The 19,171-nt window shown below is 40.4% G+C and overlaps 1 protein-coding gene across 6 annotated transcripts in view; it reads right to left on the bottom strand.

Moving 5' to 3' along the window:
• FTCDNL1 (formiminotransferase cyclodeaminase N-terminal like) overlaps positions 1–19,171 on the bottom strand; it is an 84,268-nt gene that overhangs the window by 24,266 nt on the left and 40,831 nt on the right. For 3 of the 6 annotated variants that reach the window (XM_060106976.1, XM_060106981.1, XM_060106980.1), the window contains exons 3-4: positions 11,244–11,339; positions 9,288–9,440 (exon numbers count right to left, since the gene is read on the bottom strand). In XM_060106976.1, coding sequence (XP_059962959.1) covers positions 9,288–9,440; positions 11,244–11,339 — 249 coding nt within the window. The other 3 variants (XM_060106978.1, XM_060106979.1, XM_060106977.1) reach the window with 3 other exon arrangements.

Here is a 19,171-nt window from a genome sequence, read left to right as displayed (position 1 = left end):
TCAGACTTTTAAAGCTGAATATTATGAACCTACATGTTAGTTAAGCCCATTTTCACTGGCAAATCATTGGGGGGATTTGCCTGAGCATGTTCTGCCCTCACCCCTCCCCTCCACCTTCACTCAGTCCTTCTCAGGAAGGTTTGTGTGTGCATGAGAAACAAGCTCATGTTTCAGAGACGCTGGCTCCTGCAGGTAAACCATCAAGTAAGGAAGATGTGGAAAACATATAGGCAGCACGATAGCCCACAGTAATCCTTTGGAGAAATTGTCTATACAAAATTTATTGAAGCCCAGACATTGAGACTAAATACCTTCAATATTGAGTTAGAAGTCAGAAAAAAGAATAATGTTACTGTAAATTTACCTTTGGTTCCAAATTAGGTGAATTCACTGCTCTTGAAGGATCTAAGATAATCAAAATCACCAAGAGGAATTAGAGAAGTAGGGACTTCCAAGTAAAGATGGGAACATAGATTCCTATGTTTACTTTCACTTCTTCCAAATACCCCAGGAAACAGATGGTAAAGAGGTCTATTTTTTAAAGCATTGATTCACTCAAACAAATAGAAATGGAAGAAGAAGCAATGGCGTTGGAACTTGGAGAGCAGATATAAGAAGAGCAGGAGATTCAGCAGACCCCAGACAGCAGAGAAGCAGCCTGACTTAGAGCACTGGTACCTGGAAATGGTCAGAACTGGTGACCTCACTCTGGGAGAGAAGGTAAAGGCATAGCTCAAAACAGGGAGAATGGTGGAAAGTCTGTTTAAGCAGTAGTTAGATCCCAACCCCTCCACACAGACAGGCAACTGGCAGAAGACACAAGAAGTAAAACACAAGGCGTCTGGGCTGTGGGATACAGCTGAGGGTAGGGGGGAATTCATGAAAAGAGGGGAATTAAGGGAACATTTACACACTAAATGCGGTGACTCTTCTAGCCCTCTTCTGCAACTCAACTCCTAAATCATGGACAGCTGTGTGTATACTCCAGGCTGAAGACTGGAGAATCCTTCTCTAAGAAACTTGAACAGCCCAAGAGGAAAGACCCCAAAGATACTGAAATAGGCGCTCTCCATAGAAACAACCCAGCCAGATCGGCCTACAGCTGACAAACCCCACCTAAATACTCAGATTATCCATTCAGTCCTTTAGTGCCCACTCTTAGAGTAAGCAGCAAACCAATGATGATCTGACATCTGAGGAAAGCCTTTAAAACAAACAGGAGAAAGCAACCTGGGGGTGTGGATGGGGGGCGGGTGCATGTTGGGGAATAGACACCATGCAGAAAGAAGAAACTGTCAAAAATTATTCACTGACACCATATCCATGAGACATGACCAGGACATTATTTAGAATAAAAAAATAAAATGAACATTCAGAGAGTAAAAGTACTTGGAAACTAATATAGAGGAAATGAAAAACTTACTGTAGGCTTGGGATATAAAGAAGAGGAAATTTGTAAGAAATTATTATAAAAATATAAAGTGATTTTAAAAAAGAGAAAGTAAGTGTAGAGAACCAATACAAGAGTTCCAATATCCAAATATGGAGCTTCCAGAAAGAATTGAGAAAAATGGAAGAAATATCAATGGCAACCTAACCTTACACCTTACACCTAAAGCAATTAGAGAAAGAAGAACAAAAAAACCCCAAAGTTAGCAGAAGGAAAGAAATCATAAAGATCAGATCAGAAATAAATGAAAAAGAAATGAAGGAAACGATAGCAAAGATCAATAAAACTAAAAGCTGGTTCTTTGAGAAGATATACAAGACTGATAAACCATTAGCCAGACTTATCAAGAAAAAGAGGGAGAAGACTCAAATCAATAAAATTAGAAATGAAAAAAGAGAAGTAACAACTGACACTGCAGAAATACAAACGATCATAAGAGATTACTACAAGCAACTATATGTCAATAAAATGGATAACATGGAAGAGATGGACAAATTCTTAGAAAAGCACAACCTTCTGAGACTGAACCAGGAAGAAACAGAAAATATAAACAGACCAGTCACAAGCACTGAAATTGATACTGTAATTAAAAATCTTCCAACAAACAAAAGTCCAGGACCACATGGCTTCACAGGCGAATTCTATCAAACATTTAGAGAAGAGCTAACACCTATCCTTCTCAAACTCTTCCAAAATATAGCAGAGGGAGGAACACTCCCAAACTCATTCTACGAGGCCACCATCACCCTGATACCAAAACCAGACAAAAATGTCACAAGTAAAGAAAACTACAGGCCAACATCACTGATGAACATAGATGCAAAAATCCTCAACAAATTACCAGCAAACAGAATCCAACGGCACATTAAAAGGATCATACACCATGATCAAGTGGGGTTTATCCCAGGAATGCAAGGTTTCTTCAATATACGCAAATCAATCAATGTGATAAACCATATTAACAAAATGAAGGAGAAAAACCATATGATCATCTCAATAGATGCAGAAAAAGCTTTTGACAAAATTCAACACCCACTCATGATAAAAACCCTCCATAAAGTAGGCATAGAGGGAACTTACCTCAACATAATAAAGGCCATATATGACAAAACCCACAGCCAACATCGTTCTCAATGGTGAAAAACTGAAACCATTTCCTCTAAGATCAGGAGGAAGACAAGGTTGTCCACTCTCACCATTATTATTCAACATAGTTTTGGAAGTTTTAACCACAGCAATCAGAGAAGAAAAAGAAATAAAAGGAATCCAAACTGGAAAAGAAGTAAAGCTGTCACTGTTTGCAGATGACATGATACTATACATAGAGAATCCTAAAGATGCTACCAGAAAACTACTAGAGCTAAACAATGAATTTTGTAAAGTAGCAGGATACAAAATTAATGTGCAGAAATCTCTTGCATTCCTATACACTAATGATGAAAAATCTGAAAATGAAATCAAGAAAACATTCCCATTTACCACTGCAACAAAAAGAATAAAATATCTAGGAATAAACCTACCTAAGGAGACAAAAGACCTGTATGCATAAAACTATAAGACATTGATGAAAGAAATTAAAGATGATATAAACAGATGGAGAGTTATACCATGTTCTTAGATTGGAAGAATCAACATTGTGAAAATGACTAAACTACCCAAAGCAATCTACAGATTCAATGCAATCCCTATCAAAATACCAATGGCATTTTTCACAGAACTAGAACAAAAATTTCACAATTTGTATGGAAACACAAAAGACCTCGAATAGCCAAAGCAATCTTGAGAAAGAAAAACAGAGCTGGAGGAATTAGGTTCCTGGACTTCATACTATACTGCAAAGCTACAGTAATCAAGACAGGATGGTACTGGTACAAAAACAGAAATATAGATCAATGGAACAGGATAGAAAACCCAGAGATAAACCCACTCACATATGATTTGTGTTGTGCCAGGAAAACTGGACAGCTACATGTAAAAGAATGAAATTAGAACACTCCTTAACACCATACACAAAAATAAACTCAAAATGGATTAAAGACCTAAATGTAAGGCCAGACACTATAAAACTCTTAGAGGAAAACATAGGCAGAACACTCTATGACATACATCACAGCAAGATCCTTTTTGACCCACCTCCTAGAGAAATGGAAATAAAAACAAAAATAAACAAATGGGACCTAATGAAACTTAAAAGCTTTTGCACAGCAAAAGAAACCATAAACAAGATGAAAAGACAACCCTCAGAATGGGAGAAAATTTTTGCAAATGAAGCAACTGACAAAGGATTCATCTCCAAAATTTATGAACAGCTCATGCAGCTCAGTATCCTAAAAACAAACAACCCAATCCAAAAATGGGCAGAAGACCTAAATAGTCATTTCTCCAAAGAAGATATACAGATTGCCAACAAACACATGAAAGGATGCTCAACATCACTAATCATTAGAGAAATGCAAATCAAAACCACAATGAGGTATCACCTCAACTGGTCAGAATGGCCATCATCAAAAAATCTACAAACAATAAATGCTGGAGAGGGTGTGGAGAAAAGGGAACCCTCTTGTACTGTTGGTGGGAATGTAAATTGATACAGACACTATGGAGAACAGTATGGAAGTTCCTTCAAAAACTAAAAAGAGAACTACCATATGACCCAGCAATCCCACTACTGGGCATATACCCTGAGAAAACCATAATTCAAAAAGAGTCATGTACCACAATGTTCATTGCAGCTCTATTTACAATAGCCAGGACATGGAGGCAACCTAAGTGTCCATCGACAGATGAATGGATAAAGAAGATGTGGCACATATATACAATGGAATATTACTCAGCCATAAAAAGAAACAAAATTGAGTTATTTGTAGTGAGGTGGATGGACCTAGAGACTGTCATACAGAGTGAAGTAAGTCAGAAAGAGAAAAATAAATACCGTATGCTAACACATATATATGGAATCTAAAAAAAAAAAAAATGGTTCTGAAGAACCTAGCTGCAGGACAGGAATAAAGAGGCAGACGTAGAGAATGGACTTGAGGACGCGGGGAGGGGGAAGGGTAAGCTGGGACGAAGTGAGAGAGTGGCATGGACTTATATATACACTACCAAATGTAAAATAGATAGCTAGTGGGAAGCAGCCGCATAGCACAGGGAGATCAGCTCGGTGCTTTGTGACCACATAGAGGGGTGCAATAGGGAGGGTGGGAGGGAGACGCAAGAGGGAGGAGAAATGTGGATATATATATATGTATACCTGATTCACTTTGTTATAAAGCAGAAACTAACACACCATTTTAAAGCAATTATACTCCAATAAAGATGTTAAAAAAATATATCAATGGAATAACTCAAGAGAACTTCCAGCACTGGGAGACAAGTTTCAAGAATTCAAAGGGCCTACCAGGTATCCAGCATAATGAATGAAAACAGACGTATACAAAGGCACATCACAGAAATTCCAGAACACTAGGAACAAAGTGAAGATCTTACAAGCTTCCAGTGAGAAGTGACAGGTCACATACAAAGATCAGGAATCATAATGGCTTCAAAAGTCTCAATAGCAACATGGAAATGAGAATTGATACAATATCTTCAAAATAAAGGAAAATTATTTCTAACCTATTATTCTATACCTAGCTAAACTAAAAATTAAGTGTGAAGGTAGAATAATGGCATTTTCAGACATGTAAGTTCTCAAAAATATACTCTCCCTGCCCCCACCCCACTTATTTTTGGAAAGCTAGTAGAGGATATGTTCCACCAAAACAAGGACATAAAAGAAAGGGGGAAAAAAAGAGAAGATATGGGATTCAGGAACCAGGGGATCCAAAATAGAGAAAGATGAAGGGAACACTCAGGATAAAAGTAATGGGAGATGCCATGATGACAGTCATCCTCAACAAATTGAGAGTAAATCGTCCTAACTGAACCAGGTCAGAGAGTTCTAGAAGAAAGTTGGGGGGTTTTTTTGGCCACACTGTGCGGCTTGTGGGATATTAGTTCCCTGACTAGGGATTGAACCCAGGTCCTCAGCAGTGAGATCGCAGAGTCCTAACCACTGGACCACCAGGGAATTCCCCTAAAGATAGTTTTTTAAGAAGGTGAAATTTATAGAACAGTCAATACATGATGTGTTCTATCTGAATGCATGGAGAGTCATTAGTGACACAGTGTGGGGTTAAACCAGTGGTAAGTATATAAAAAAGTAAGCAAACGATCAAAAAGATAATGATCAATTGCAGCAATAAGAAAAAGTTGTACAGAAAGGGTAAAATAATAACATTCTAAATGCTTCATTGTAAATAATGTTTACATAGTTATAATAATGTGACCACTAAATACTGTTCCAAGATATAACTATATGGTGAGGAGGGAGAATTCGGAAGTAAGTGGGAAACGTGTGTGTGTGTGTGTGTGTGTGTGTGTGTGTGTGTGTGCTGGGGGTGAGGGGTGCGTAAAAGGAAGCTAAATTCTCATCTTCTGCAGTGAGAAGTCAACAGACAATGCCTAAAACTTAAAAAAACAAGAAGTACCAATACAGGTATGATATTCAGATATCTGGATTTGAATCCTAAATAATAAAAGAGTTGAAAGTACTTGGCTCAGGGGAGAAGGAAACTGAAGTGTGTACAGAGTGAGGAGGAAAGGGAAGTTATGTAGGTCTAGAGTTTGGGGAACAAACCCTGTAGATTTGACTTTTAACCATGTTCATGTATCATTCTGATAACAACAAAAAGAAGCAAAGAGAGGAATGGAAGGAGCAAAGAAGGGAGAGAGGGAAGGATGGAATGGAGAAGGGAAAAAGGGAGGAGGATAAAAATTTTAGAGACATAATACAGATAAAAATGAAATGGAGCCTAAGATCAAATGTGGTTTTATAGAAAATGAAAACCAAAGTCTAAAACATTTTTTAAAATTATAAGCTTTAGGGCTTCCCTGGTGGCGCAGTGGTTGAGAGTCCACCTGCCGATGCAGGGGACACAGGTTCGTGCCCCGGTCCGGGAAGATCCCACATGCCGTGGAGTGGCTGGGCCCGTGAGCCATGGCCGCTGAGCCTGCGCGTCTGGAGCCTGTGCTCCGCAATGGGAGAGGCCACAACACTGAGAGGCCCCTGCACACCGCAAAAAAAAATTTAAAATAAATAAAATAAATAAATTATAAGCTTTAAATAAATATAGACTAGATCTATGTGTCACCTTTTTTTACATGGCAGCATCTGTAAGTGAAGACACTTTCATACCACTGCTCATACCCCAACCTCCTATGGAGTCTCCCCATTCTCTCCATTCTCTATTATCTTAGGCCACCATCACCTTTCCAGACTGATCTACCTGCTCCTTGTCCATTCTCTATCATACAAACAAAGTAATCTTTCTAATGTTCAAAGCCAATCATAGACTTTCTTTCTTAAAACTCTTCCAACAGTTTCCACTGCATTTAGGATAAAGTATGAACTCCTTAACCTGGCATATAAGACTTCATGACCTCGCCTCTGATTACCTCTGGAGCTTCATTTCTTAACCTTCCCACCCCACCCCATCTCTAAGTTTCAGCCAGCAACACTGCAGTCCTTTCAGGTCCTCAAGCCCAGGCTGCTTCCACCTCTAGGACTCTGCATTGCTGTGCCCTTTATTCTAGAAGTTCTTAAACTAAAATTATATGCAAAATTATGAGTGTGTATATCTATGTATGTATACACAAATGCACATCATAAAAACTTACAAGTGATTTTGACATTATTTATAAGTCCCCTGACCATCAACTTTGGAACTCACTTTAAGAATCCCTTCCTTAAGGAATAAGCAAGCTTCCAGCTGCTATCAAAGAGCTCTAAAATAGGGCTTCCCTGGTGGCGCAGTGGTTGAGAATCTGCTTGCCAATGCAGGGGACACGGGTTCGAGCCCGGGTCTGGGAAGATCCCACATGCCGCAGAACAACTGGGCCTGTGAGCCACAACTACTGAGCCTGCGTGTCTGGAGCTTGTGCTCCACAACAAGAAAGGCCGCAACAGTGAGAAGCCCGCACACCACAATGAGGAGTGGCCCCCGCTCGCCCCAACTAGAGAAAGCCCTCGCACAGAAACGAAGACCCAACACAGCCAAAAATAAATTAATTAATTAAAAAGAAAAAGCTCTAAAATATATTATCCAGAATTTTTGCATATAAAACATGCATGAATTACACATGTCAATATCAACTATCTTCTATGTCACTGGAGTGTTCTCCATTGCCCTTCCTCCCAAAGAAAGTTAGTTAAATTATTATTTTAACGTGGTTTCCCTGACAAGGGGTTACTCTAGTGAAAAACATCCTGTCACTGTTCTGAAAACAGTGAGATCCTAGAACATGAATACTTCTGCCTCATACGAATGCCTGAGCATGCTGTTACCAAAAAAACAAACAAACAAAAAAAAACAAACCAAAAACAATTGGATGATATTAGATGAACAGCTGTGTAGAAAGGAGAATGTAAAAATAAAAACTGCATGTTGGAGCATCAAAATAGTAACCATGTACAGTATATGACTGGTTTTAATCAGATGAAGATTGAAGCTATTACATTTCAAATCGAATGTTATAAATTAGTTCAAGAATGCAGCTGAGCTCTCATTTAATTAGAAATGTCCATGTTTAAATCATGAAGTACAGTAGCTGCCAATGAAGCAAAAGGGCAAAGGAAGGGAGAAATACTGTGTCCAGACCCTCCTGTTGTCAACTGTCTCCTACTCTGGCCGAACATCTGGGGTGGACTAGTCCTGATGTAATGAAGAACTTCATGTACTAGCTAATTTGAGATTTAATGTAATTGAACATAATTGTTTCGAAGACATTAAGATCATTATTCTGGTCTGGACAATTCTGAACTCTTCATTTTTGTGTGAAATGCATTTTCCCCCATGCTGAATTTTAACTCTTTCTTAGATGAAAAGTAAAGCAAATTTTGGGCCATGATTTCTCTGGGAAATAATCCATCGATTGTCAGGTCATGTTAAAATGCAGCACATGGAATGAGATACACCTTTGGAAACAAGTCTCATTTCATATTTCTAGCTCTTGATGGAGCTCAGCTGGAGTCCAAATCTACATCCCAAATGTTAGACATTTCCCTATTACCTAAAAATGAGGCACCACCACAGAGGATTTCTGAAGTCATACAGCGAAGTTTGCAATCATCCTAAGGCGGACTTTTCCCCAAAGGTTATGAGTCTCTGCATCTCATAATTAACCAGCTACACAGTCCAGGCAAAAGATCTTTCTTTTCTCCCAATCTGCTTAATTCAAAAACACCTCAAGTGACATAGCTCAAATTTTCCAAATTAAACTTACCCATGGGGCTGAAATCAAGCATGTGACAGTTCAGTTCTAAAGAAAATCTTAAAGAGTGTTGGGCACAAGGAAAAAAGAAAAAAAAATCAGAGGAAAAAGGGGTAGGAGTTAACATTTAAGTGGGTTTTCAACCTCATCATTACTCCTGCTCAAGAAAATAGGACACAGATGGGTGAAACACACCATCGTTCTGCCTCGAAGAGTCTAAAGAACTCATTAGAGACTACTGTTGTCTCCTCATGGTCTATCGTGAATTTGTAAGGGACACAATGATTGATTTGCTGCATCCCACAGCATTTAGTGTTCCACGGCGTCACGGGGTAGAAAGTGGAGGGACGAGCCACAACGACACAGTGTGCCACTGCAACCCACGGAAGCTTACTGTTGACACAATTCTTCAAGGTTGACTTTTCCCAGGGAACTGAGGAGTGATTATATTGTCCCAAGCTGTTCTGACTTGTAAAAATGGTTTCCATTAAGGAATAACACACTACCCCAAACCTTCTCTTACTTCTGGCCACAGCTCCACACTCTTCTACTCCAACACCGGAGAGAGGGTAAACGGGAATCAGGTCCACTGCTCCCAGGCAAGGATGGATCCCCTCTTGAACCTCCATATCAATTGACTGGAAGGCCTCCAGGCAGGCAGCCAGAATGGAATTGCCTTAAAAATGTAAAATTGTAAAAAAAAAAAAAAAAATCATTAAACTTTCAATCGCATCTAAAGAAGTAGCTATATTTATTATTGTCCCACCACTTGTTTTTCTGTAATATGTATAGAAGATTGTTTTCCCATCCAAAATAAAGAAAAATGAAAGACCCAACATTTCCCCTCTCCCCACCTCCCAAGTGTCATAAAGTTTCACATTTCTCCTAATTCCTTACTCCCCAAAGTGGAGGAAGTATACAAAGTTTATCAGTCTTAAGAAACTTTATATTATATTTTTTTTACAATTGGTTACTTTAAATTTTTTCAATTTAATCAGATTAATCTGATAAAATTCCTTGTTATTTTCAGAATATTTATGAATTTATAATAAAATAAAAACACAAAAACATAAATTTTTAAAAGCATAAGTATTTTAGTTTTGCTCTTATAATTAGATTTTTCATTAAATTATTCTATCTAAATACATATTATAGACACCTCAGAGTGTTATGTTATTACTCTTGAGTTTTTTTTTTTTTTTTTTTTTTTTTTTTTTTTTTTTTTTTTTTTTTTGCTGTACGCGGGCCTCTCACTGCTGTGGCCTCTCCCGTTGCGGAGCACAGGCTCCGGACACACAGGCCCCGCGGCCATGGCTCGCGGGCCCAGCCGCTCCGCGGCATGTGGGATCCTCCGGGATCGGGGCACGAACCCGTGTCCCCTGCATCGGCAGGCGGACTCTCAACCACTGCGCCACCAGGGAGGCCCTACTCTTGAGTTTTTATTCGCAGTGCAGTATGACCATTGGCAAGAGAGAAGGAAGATAATCGGTCCTACATCTGCTGGGAACTATCCATCAGCTCTTTGTTTTCCAAACAAATATACCTTTTGAAAAAAGACAATCTGCTAAGTTGAAGTCAAGTTTATTTGAAAATATTTTAGGACTTCCCTGGTGGCACAGTGGTAAAGAATCTGCCTGCCAGTGCAGCAGACGCAGGTTCGAGCCCTGGTCCGCGAAGATCCCACATGCCGTGGAGCAACTAAGCCCGTGAGCCACAGCTACTTAGCCTATGCTCTAGAGCCCATGAGCCACAACTACTGAAGCCCGCACACCTAGAGCCGGTGCTCCGCAGCAAGAGAAGCCACTGCAATGAGAAGCCCGCGCACCGCAACAAAGAGTAGCCCCCCGCTCGCTGCAACTAGAGAAAACGCACGCGCAGCAACCAGGACCCAACGCAACCAAAAATAAATTAATTAATTAATTATTTTTTTAAAAGAAAATATTTTAAACCCTTTACCAAGCAATACTAAAATAATACAGGTTTTTGTTTAAACAATTATGAACTTTCAAATTCAAGTTGTCCCACTAAACCTTAACAACAGAAGACTTGAAACCCATTTCATTTCACCCAGTGGACCAACTCAAGATGTCAGGCTCCCAACCCAAAACACAACTGCTTAGCATGTTTCATTCCATGTCAACTTATCAGTGAAATCAAGGCTGACTTCAACACTATTACTTCACAGGTTAAAACCTGGAGATATTTTTCTTAACCACAAAGGATATGTGATCATCTTCAAGGAAAGAATGTTATTAAATATTGGACCCCCAAGGTTCATTTTAATGAAGAGGAAATGGGAAATGTTTGAGAGGTACATGTTCAGAAAAATGATGCAATGCAGTTTTGAGGTAGACTCCCTATGTACTGGAGGGGAGTATCCAGATTAACACAGGAAATCAGTGATTAAAGAGCATTCAGGTGTACCTGAAGCTGACTCTTTGCCAAAAGACATGTAAAAAAAAAGAAACTGAAATCTTACCTAACTCGGCAACAGAAGCTGCTATTGTAATGACTGATCTGTTGTACTCTTGATCAGAAAATATGTTGAGCACTGATACCTCAGGATGTTTCTGTCCTATAAAGAAAACAACACATAAATGCAAGAATTTTTTCCTGTGATGAAATCTTAATACTTTATTTCTTCTGATATAATTAAATAGAAATAGTTTAATAGTTTAAGAGAAAAATTCTGGGGGGTGACCTCTGAAGTGACACTGACTAATCATGAAATTTGTAGACAGTAACGTCTACTTCTTACAGTGCTTCCTATACAAGCAGATGGCTCAGCTCAGATACGAGGCTTTGGTGTCTATGAGAGAACTTTTCTGGCACTTGCTTCAGAACTTGCCAAAGTTCTCTTAACTCAGTCTAAGACGGTAGCTCTTCTTTCAATCGCCAAATCATATCACTCTAAATTCTGTTCCTTATCAATCTCATCTTCTAGGCCTTGTCAATTTTTCCTTCCAAACCCAGAAATCAAAATCTAACATCTGGAAAAACTAGGATAGGCCAATTAGTGCCTGGAGCAGAGGTTTCTGGGATACATGCACCTGCCTATTAGAAACTGTTCTGACTCCACCATCTCCTTTTCAAAGGCCACCAACAGCCTTCAGATGTTAACGACTTCCAGCCTTCAGCAGCTTGTGACTCACTTGAATGTGTAACCCGAAGGAGAAAGCTGCCATACCCTTGTATGGCAACCACACATAACCCTGTAGTTATTTTTGAAGTTTACAAGCCTGGTTCAGGCTCCTTAAAAGTTCCTCGTATGCCTACAAAAGCAAATTCAGAGTGAAGGACAGAAGTTTTCAGACGGTCATTAAACCTTTCACTATGCCATTATATCTTTGTCGCCCTGTCCCCTGGCAGCTTAACAATTAATCTTTTCAGAGGAGAGGAAAAATAAGTTACAGGCAGCAACTACAGAGCTTACAGCAGCCCCGCACTATTAATTTTAATAACATGAGAAGATAAACTTATGTCACTCACTCATAGCCAAATGAGCATCTACAGAGACCTGCCCTGGTGTAGGTCTAAAATGTATAATTCAGCTTTCTTTCCATAAGACCTTTTAGGTCATTTAAATGTTTTCACATTGCTTAACTGGAAAAAATCTAGGTGATATAGTTTTATTCCACTCACTTAAAAATAAATGCCTTTAAAGTATTTGTACAACAGCAGGTCATTTTCTTAACTAGTGCTACCTTCCCTGCATTTTTAAAACTATGAAAGATGGGTAGGAACACGATCATACAACCTCTTTTGATGTATTTTTTTCAACATACTTAAGCTTTTAGAAGAAATGATTTGATTTTTTCATTCTAAATCTTCTTCTGAAAAGCTTTTATTCTCAGTTTCATATGATTCAATTGAATCAAATGCTGAAAGAATGAAACACTCTGTCCTGAAATTTCTTAAGCATGCATATAGAAAACAAATTACTGCTGGCAGGAGGAGCTGTCAGTATGAACCTCAGCAGAAGTAAATTGTTTGGTATTTGTAATGCAGTGTAATAGCTATAATTCCATTTGAGCTGCTGTCACTAATAAGCTGATAAAAACTGTGAGTTGAGACCCAGGCGTCCATCAGTGTGTGGCTTCCACAAATGTCTCTGCCCAGTCACTTAATCACAGAATATGTCTCTGCACATTCACCCAATCCCATTAGATGTACTATCTGACAATGCGGGGCCCAAGCTGGCTCTTACTGCCAAGAGAATGCAAAAGCACAGCTGCACACTGACTCCAGAGGAGCTTTCTTATTAGAAATTATCAGGAATTTTCACAGACATCTCCAGCTCCCTCAAAGTTGCAAGACAGTAACTTAAATGTGCTCAGCGTTAGCAACGGGCCAGGGGAAAACACTTCTCTCTCATGAAAAGCAATAACCAAATAAAAAATGGCAATCAGAAATTAAAATCGACTGTCTCAAATGCTTTAGGGCTGGGACCCTAGCGTTCACCTGTTGCCAAAAAGCTGTTGATTTCAAATAACAAAGTTAAGTGATTGTAAGTCTGTAAATACACTATGTTCTGTGTATGTGTGAAAGTAAAAACAAATGTCTAGAACTGTACGTCATCACATGAACATTTTAACAAGGGTTAAAAAAAAAAGAGAGAGTAGTATGTCTTATAGTAAATACTGGCCCAGGGAGTAAGGAGGCTTGAGTTTCAGTCTTCTGAATTGAATCGCAGAGTAATCATACACACATCACTTAAATGCAACTGCCTAAGAGTCTTTATGCAGGGAAAATGGAGTAGAAATATTAATGCTGCAATGACAGCATGGGCTTTGATGGCAGGAGTGTTTTTGAAGAGTACTTGGTATTTGGTAAGCTTATTTTTTATTTAACCTGCTGAATAAAAGGCATAATATACAATTATGCTCATTCTATTAATGATCATATAAATGGCCCATAAGGGAAACATTAAACCTTTATGTAAATATATCCTCCTCAGGAGCCTGCCAATATCCTGAATAATGTGCATTTCAGACACTCTCTCCAATGTGAAGAAATATGCTGTGGATTGTATGCAGGCGTTTGGAGAAAAGCATATGTGCACATCTGAGTAAGTCGTCTATCTCAGTATCCTGGAGTCCTGCAGAAGCTATAACAGCCCAAGAACAAGGGGGGAAATTCAGGAAGAAAGATGAAGAGTGTTCTATAGACATTGTTAGCAGAGTACAAAAATTACCATATTATCAAAGCACTACATATTCACTTCAATTGCCTGTTGTTCCTACCATTTTTTTCAAGAAGAGCTGCTTTCGCTACGTTCTCAACAATGTATTTTCTTCTGGCTTCTGAAATGTTTAATAAACAGACAGCCAAACGGAGCCCCAGTCTGGAAGAAGACATGGTAATTTTCTTCTAGAATAGGAGAAAAATAAGCCTTCATTTTGGTTTCTACAGTTCATTCATATTTTCATGTTCATTAAACTTTTTTAAAAAATCACAGCTTTTTGGAAACCAGGCAGTCATAATATGAATACTTCACTATTTCATTCCTCAGTAACACCTAAAGGATAAAATCCTCAGATTGACTCAACCAGGAAACATGTATATGTGGTCATGCACATATGAACATATGAAGATAGCAACAACACTAGAAAATATCCATCAAGTTACTCAGTCTGAATTCTGTCCTGTGAAACTTCTTCATTAAAGTATGTTACTCCTGGGGCTTCCCTGGTGGCGCAGTGGTTGAGAGTCCGCCTGCCGATGCGGGGGACACGGGTTCGTGCCCCGATCCCGGAGGATCCCACATGCCGCGGAGCGGCTGGGCCCGCGAGCCATGGCCGCGGAGCCTGTGTGTCCGGAGCCTGTGCTCCGCAGCGGGAGAGGCCGCAGCAGTGAGAGGCCCGCGTACAGCAAAAAAAAAAAAAAAAAAAAAAAAGTATGTTACTCCTTTTAAGAATTGTCTTCCAGTTTAATTCTGTTTTCAAAGAGGCATGATACTTTTGTTAAATGAGATTACTGGGGAAATGCAGAAAAGAGAAATGAGGCAGATTACTTAATATGCTGATTCTTACAAAAGCTATTCTGACAGAGAGAAAGGGTATCTCTACAGGCCATGCCATGGGCAGTATATGAACGAACAAAAGGGGCTCATTTGGGGGCTTTAAATGACAACTATATGACTAAGTTTCTCTCGTACTTTGATCTCCATAGTCCCTATATCAGCTTAAAATCTGGTTTCACAGGACTCTGTACCTTGAACTGAAAGCTGACATGGACTACTCTGATATGTTACTCAATAATCAGCCAAAAATGTGACTGATTTTGTTGAAAATGGAATGATTCCACACAAGCTTTGGTGGTTGCTTTGATTCTCCTTAGTATTCTAGAATGGCATTTTCAACTAGTTATCTTTCTATACCCCGAATGATATTATGAACTAAAGAAATTTCAATATCTCAAAACAAAAAGAAAATAATTCCCCTTTTTAAGATCAGGCCATCATATTTCAGCCTCTTTTAAATATAGATAAAAGTGAATGTGGCCCTCATGAACTCGATCAGCAAATATTTGATGAGGGTCATTTTGTGCCACATAATGTTCTCCGTGTGGGGATACTGCAGGGAATGATGTCCAACTCTTGAGACACACGTGAAGCTCGTAAGTTTAAGCTAACATGCTGTGGTGCCATTAACAGTGTTCTCCATGCATATCCACTGGCTTCTGTTCACTAGGATTGTTCGTTGGCCTGATCACTTTAACCTAATAGGGGATACAGGGCTTCATGGTTAGTTCAGGTTTTCATATCATGAACATCATCTCATGATTGAAAATTCATAAAAAATACAGTCATTAGGATTTTGTAGACATTAATAACACTGTTGTAATAAAGCAGCTCAGACATCTCTCGTTTTTATGTAAACAAAAAATTGCTTTACACAAGGGGTGTGGGCGTCTTCTGGCTTTCATTTGTTTTCAGTGTGTTTATGTAGCTTAATTGTCTCATCAGGCACTTTCCCAACATAATTATGCTTTTTAACAAATGGTGTTTATGGCAACCCCTAACAGTGCAAAAGAAAGGATTAGTTTCATCCTCTCATTCCACATTTTTATTCCCTGTGGACAGCTAAATCACACAAAGATGGTGTTAGAAAAATCCACCTTCACTGCAAAAGCTGAAACTAGGGGCAATATCAAGCTTTTGGCAAGCAGTCAGGCTTGTTAGTAAAAAGGGGAAGTCTTTCTCTCCCTCCGCCTCTAAGAATGTGACCCCGAGCAAGACCCCAAACACTTTGTGGTTTGAGGGAGTGTGATCCTAGGCCTCCCACCACTTCGATCACCTTTGGGATTACTTCCTGCGAGAGACCTAAAACCTGCCTCCCCCGGAGGAACCGGCTGGGCCCCTGAGGAGCTGAGCAGTTCGCGACGGCTCTGCCACATCACCTGTGTCCTGCGCACGCACCACCGCCGGCACTTTTAGGGCGGCAGAGGCTCGCCGAGGAGGCCGTAGTGCGAGGTCTGGGGCAGACACCGTCGCTGGGACCCCCTGCGCGGTCCCGCCCAGGTTCTGGTGTGGAGGGGCCCAGAGCCACGTGAGCCGAAGGGTAACCCGAGGGACTCGCTGAGAGCCCCGGGAGACTCCAGCAGGGGTATCAGCGTCCGCGGGCGGCGGGTTCCGGAGCGAAGGGCGGCCGGCGGCGGTGCTGCCCCGGGCCCGCCTCGAACCTGCGACCACGCCGGCTGCTCCGCGGTTTGGGGGACCCACCTGCTGGCGCGGAGGGCGGCGGGGTAGGACGGCGCCGAGCCGGAGTCGCCGCGCGTGACCGGCGCGCAGCTTCCGTCGCTGGCCCCGCCTCCCGGGCGCTCGGGCGCGCTCCAGCCCCGCCGCCCGCCGGCTCGGCTCTGCAGCTCTCTCCCTGACGCCACCCGACCCCACCGGCCCCGACCGGGTGCCGGCGTCCCCGAGGGCTTAACGTTCTCTCTAGAAGTGCTTTCCCGCCCCACCTGCTTTAACCTGTAACTCTCCACAATTCTCTCGTAAATGAGTGACTTTTTAAAAGGGCATTAGAATCTAATGATGAGGTCATTACCCACTGATCCTACACCAGCAGGGGGCTCTTTTCTCCGGTTTACACACAAACGCATCTTTAATAAATTCCCTTCTGAGAAATACTGCCCGCGAGCGATTGCGAATATGATCTAGACCCACCCCAAGACAAAAGCATATACCCATTTAGTCTAAGTTACAGCGAGAAAGAACTAGGCATTAAGCATTTCCCTTTTTTTAGGCCAGTGAACCTTGAGAATACATTCCTCTTCCAAAAATTCAGGACCTGCTTTTTTTTTTTTAATGTAACAAGGATTAAATGTCACCATTTTGATCCAATTTCGTTCCTGAAGTGAAATAATCACTAAATAACTACTTTGGCAGAATAAATTAATTTTTAAATCTATTTTTTTATTTTCTAATTATACTTTTTAAACACAGATTTGAGGAAATTAACATTTATGTGGACATTTGGTTTCTAGCCTAATGTGGCATAAAAATAAGTAACATAATGAGTGTTAAAAAAAATCAGGTTCATGATGCTTCTCACATCATCATCATTGTACTTAGATGTCACAACAGTATTATGTGCGATTGTGTCAGATCCAGCCTTCTCCATCTCGGAGTGTTGGCAGGTAGGAGGGTTGTTGGCAAGAGGAGGGGTGTTAACCTCAGGATCCTGGATCCATTCCAAGGCTGGTAATTACATTCTGCCAGCCAGAATTCATCCCATAATTTTAATTGGATAAATCCTTTCTGGCCTAAGCTACTGCTATGCCTGTCAAACTGTTGCCACATTTCACCCCAGAGGTGTCTGTGTTTTAGTTGCAAGAATCAGTCCCTTTGAGGTTGGTTTATCAGTTTAAATCCTCAAAATGCTTTGGGACCCTAAGGAATTAAATATATATTTAGGGTTCTTTTTCTATTGACTTTGCCTAGAAATGCATAAAATAGATTTATACTCATGTTAATGCCTAAAAACCAATACCGATCTAATGTCAGTGGATAATTTTGAGAGCTCTTTAACCAGATCAACATCCCCAACTTTCTCTTCTTTCAAGAAATTTTATTGCCTATAGCTTTAACTTCCAATTTCCAAAAAGTTCTGCAGTATCCAAAGTTTCTTTCCATGGAAGACAATGGAAATGAAGCCCCTGTATTTCACCTTTCCAACAATCCTATGATGAGACGACTTGCTAAAACGAAAGACAGAGTAGTAACATTACACCTAGTCTTATCATATCCCTCCAGAGAAAACAGTATGACACCTAGGGGCTTCATGGTTCTAGCTGTAGCACCTGCCAGGACTAAATCTTCCTCCCTGCATCTCCTAATCCTCTTGGTGAGAACCACTCTCTTCCAGGGCTGCTGGGGCATCAAGTAAGATAATGCTTCTGAAAGCATCAACACAGAGGAGTTACTCAGTAAACTTTAGTCCCTTTCTCCACTCTACTCATGTCAAACACAAATGGAGAGGAAGCAGGGTCCCAGGGTTCTTTTGGAAGGGGGGCAGCATCTGCCCCTGCCTGAAGACTGTAAGCATATCTTTTTTTTAAAAGACAAGGAGACAGATACCAGCAAGGCTGATGAGAAGTTTAGCAATGAGATTGGAAGTATTATTTTGATCTCTTCAAGAATGGAAAAGTACCCTTGGTGTTAGTTTAGCTCTATCACATGTAATCCTGCCCATTTCATGCTTTAAAAGATTATGTCACATCTACAATGTAATTATATCAAGCCTCTCATTTTTATTTAACTTAGCATGCTTTGGAGGGATTTTTTCATACTTTTCAGGTGAATGTGTTATTCTGACTCCTCATTTCTCCTGCTAATAAATCCACATTCAGGGCATTAGTTCTTTTGCTTATCATGGATCCTGTCCAGAAACAAATAAGTACTAGAAGAGAGAACAGCTAAAAGTCCCAGTGTCAGTTCCATCAATGACAACTGCTTCCTAACACTCTCATAGCTTCCCTATGAGACAAAGAGGACACTTTCCTGTACTCTTCATTTTCAGTTTTGCAAGCAGGGAGAACGTAGCTCTTGTAAAAGCCTTCCCTGGCCCATCAGAGTCGAGGTGGGTAAAAGGGAGAGACTGTGCTCTAGTGTGGCTCCATAGATCTACTTGAACGCAGAGCCCAGTACTGCTTGAAGAAGCCAGGACTAGGGTGAGCGAGGGAGGCATTCAGCTTGGGCACAAAATATAAGTGGGTGCCAAGAAACTCGGTAATGCAATATTGTAAGAAGTCAAAATTAATACAAAATAAGAAATCAGTGCTAAACAAAATATCAAAATTTTAAGTGAAGCAGGATCCTACCCTGCACTTGCTGACTCACTCACACTCACCTCACCCTGATCCCTGCCCTGCGGTTGTGTTCCCTTTCATGCCAGTCTGTTTCTG

This window comes from Mesoplodon densirostris, chromosome 8, assembly GCF_025265405.1.
Source record: "Mesoplodon densirostris isolate mMesDen1 chromosome 8, mMesDen1 primary haplotype, whole genome shotgun sequence".
NCBI classification, from domain to species: domain Eukaryota; kingdom Metazoa; phylum Chordata; class Mammalia; order Artiodactyla; family Ziphiidae; genus Mesoplodon; species Mesoplodon densirostris.
This window is presented reverse-complemented; position numbering and strand designations above follow the sequence as displayed.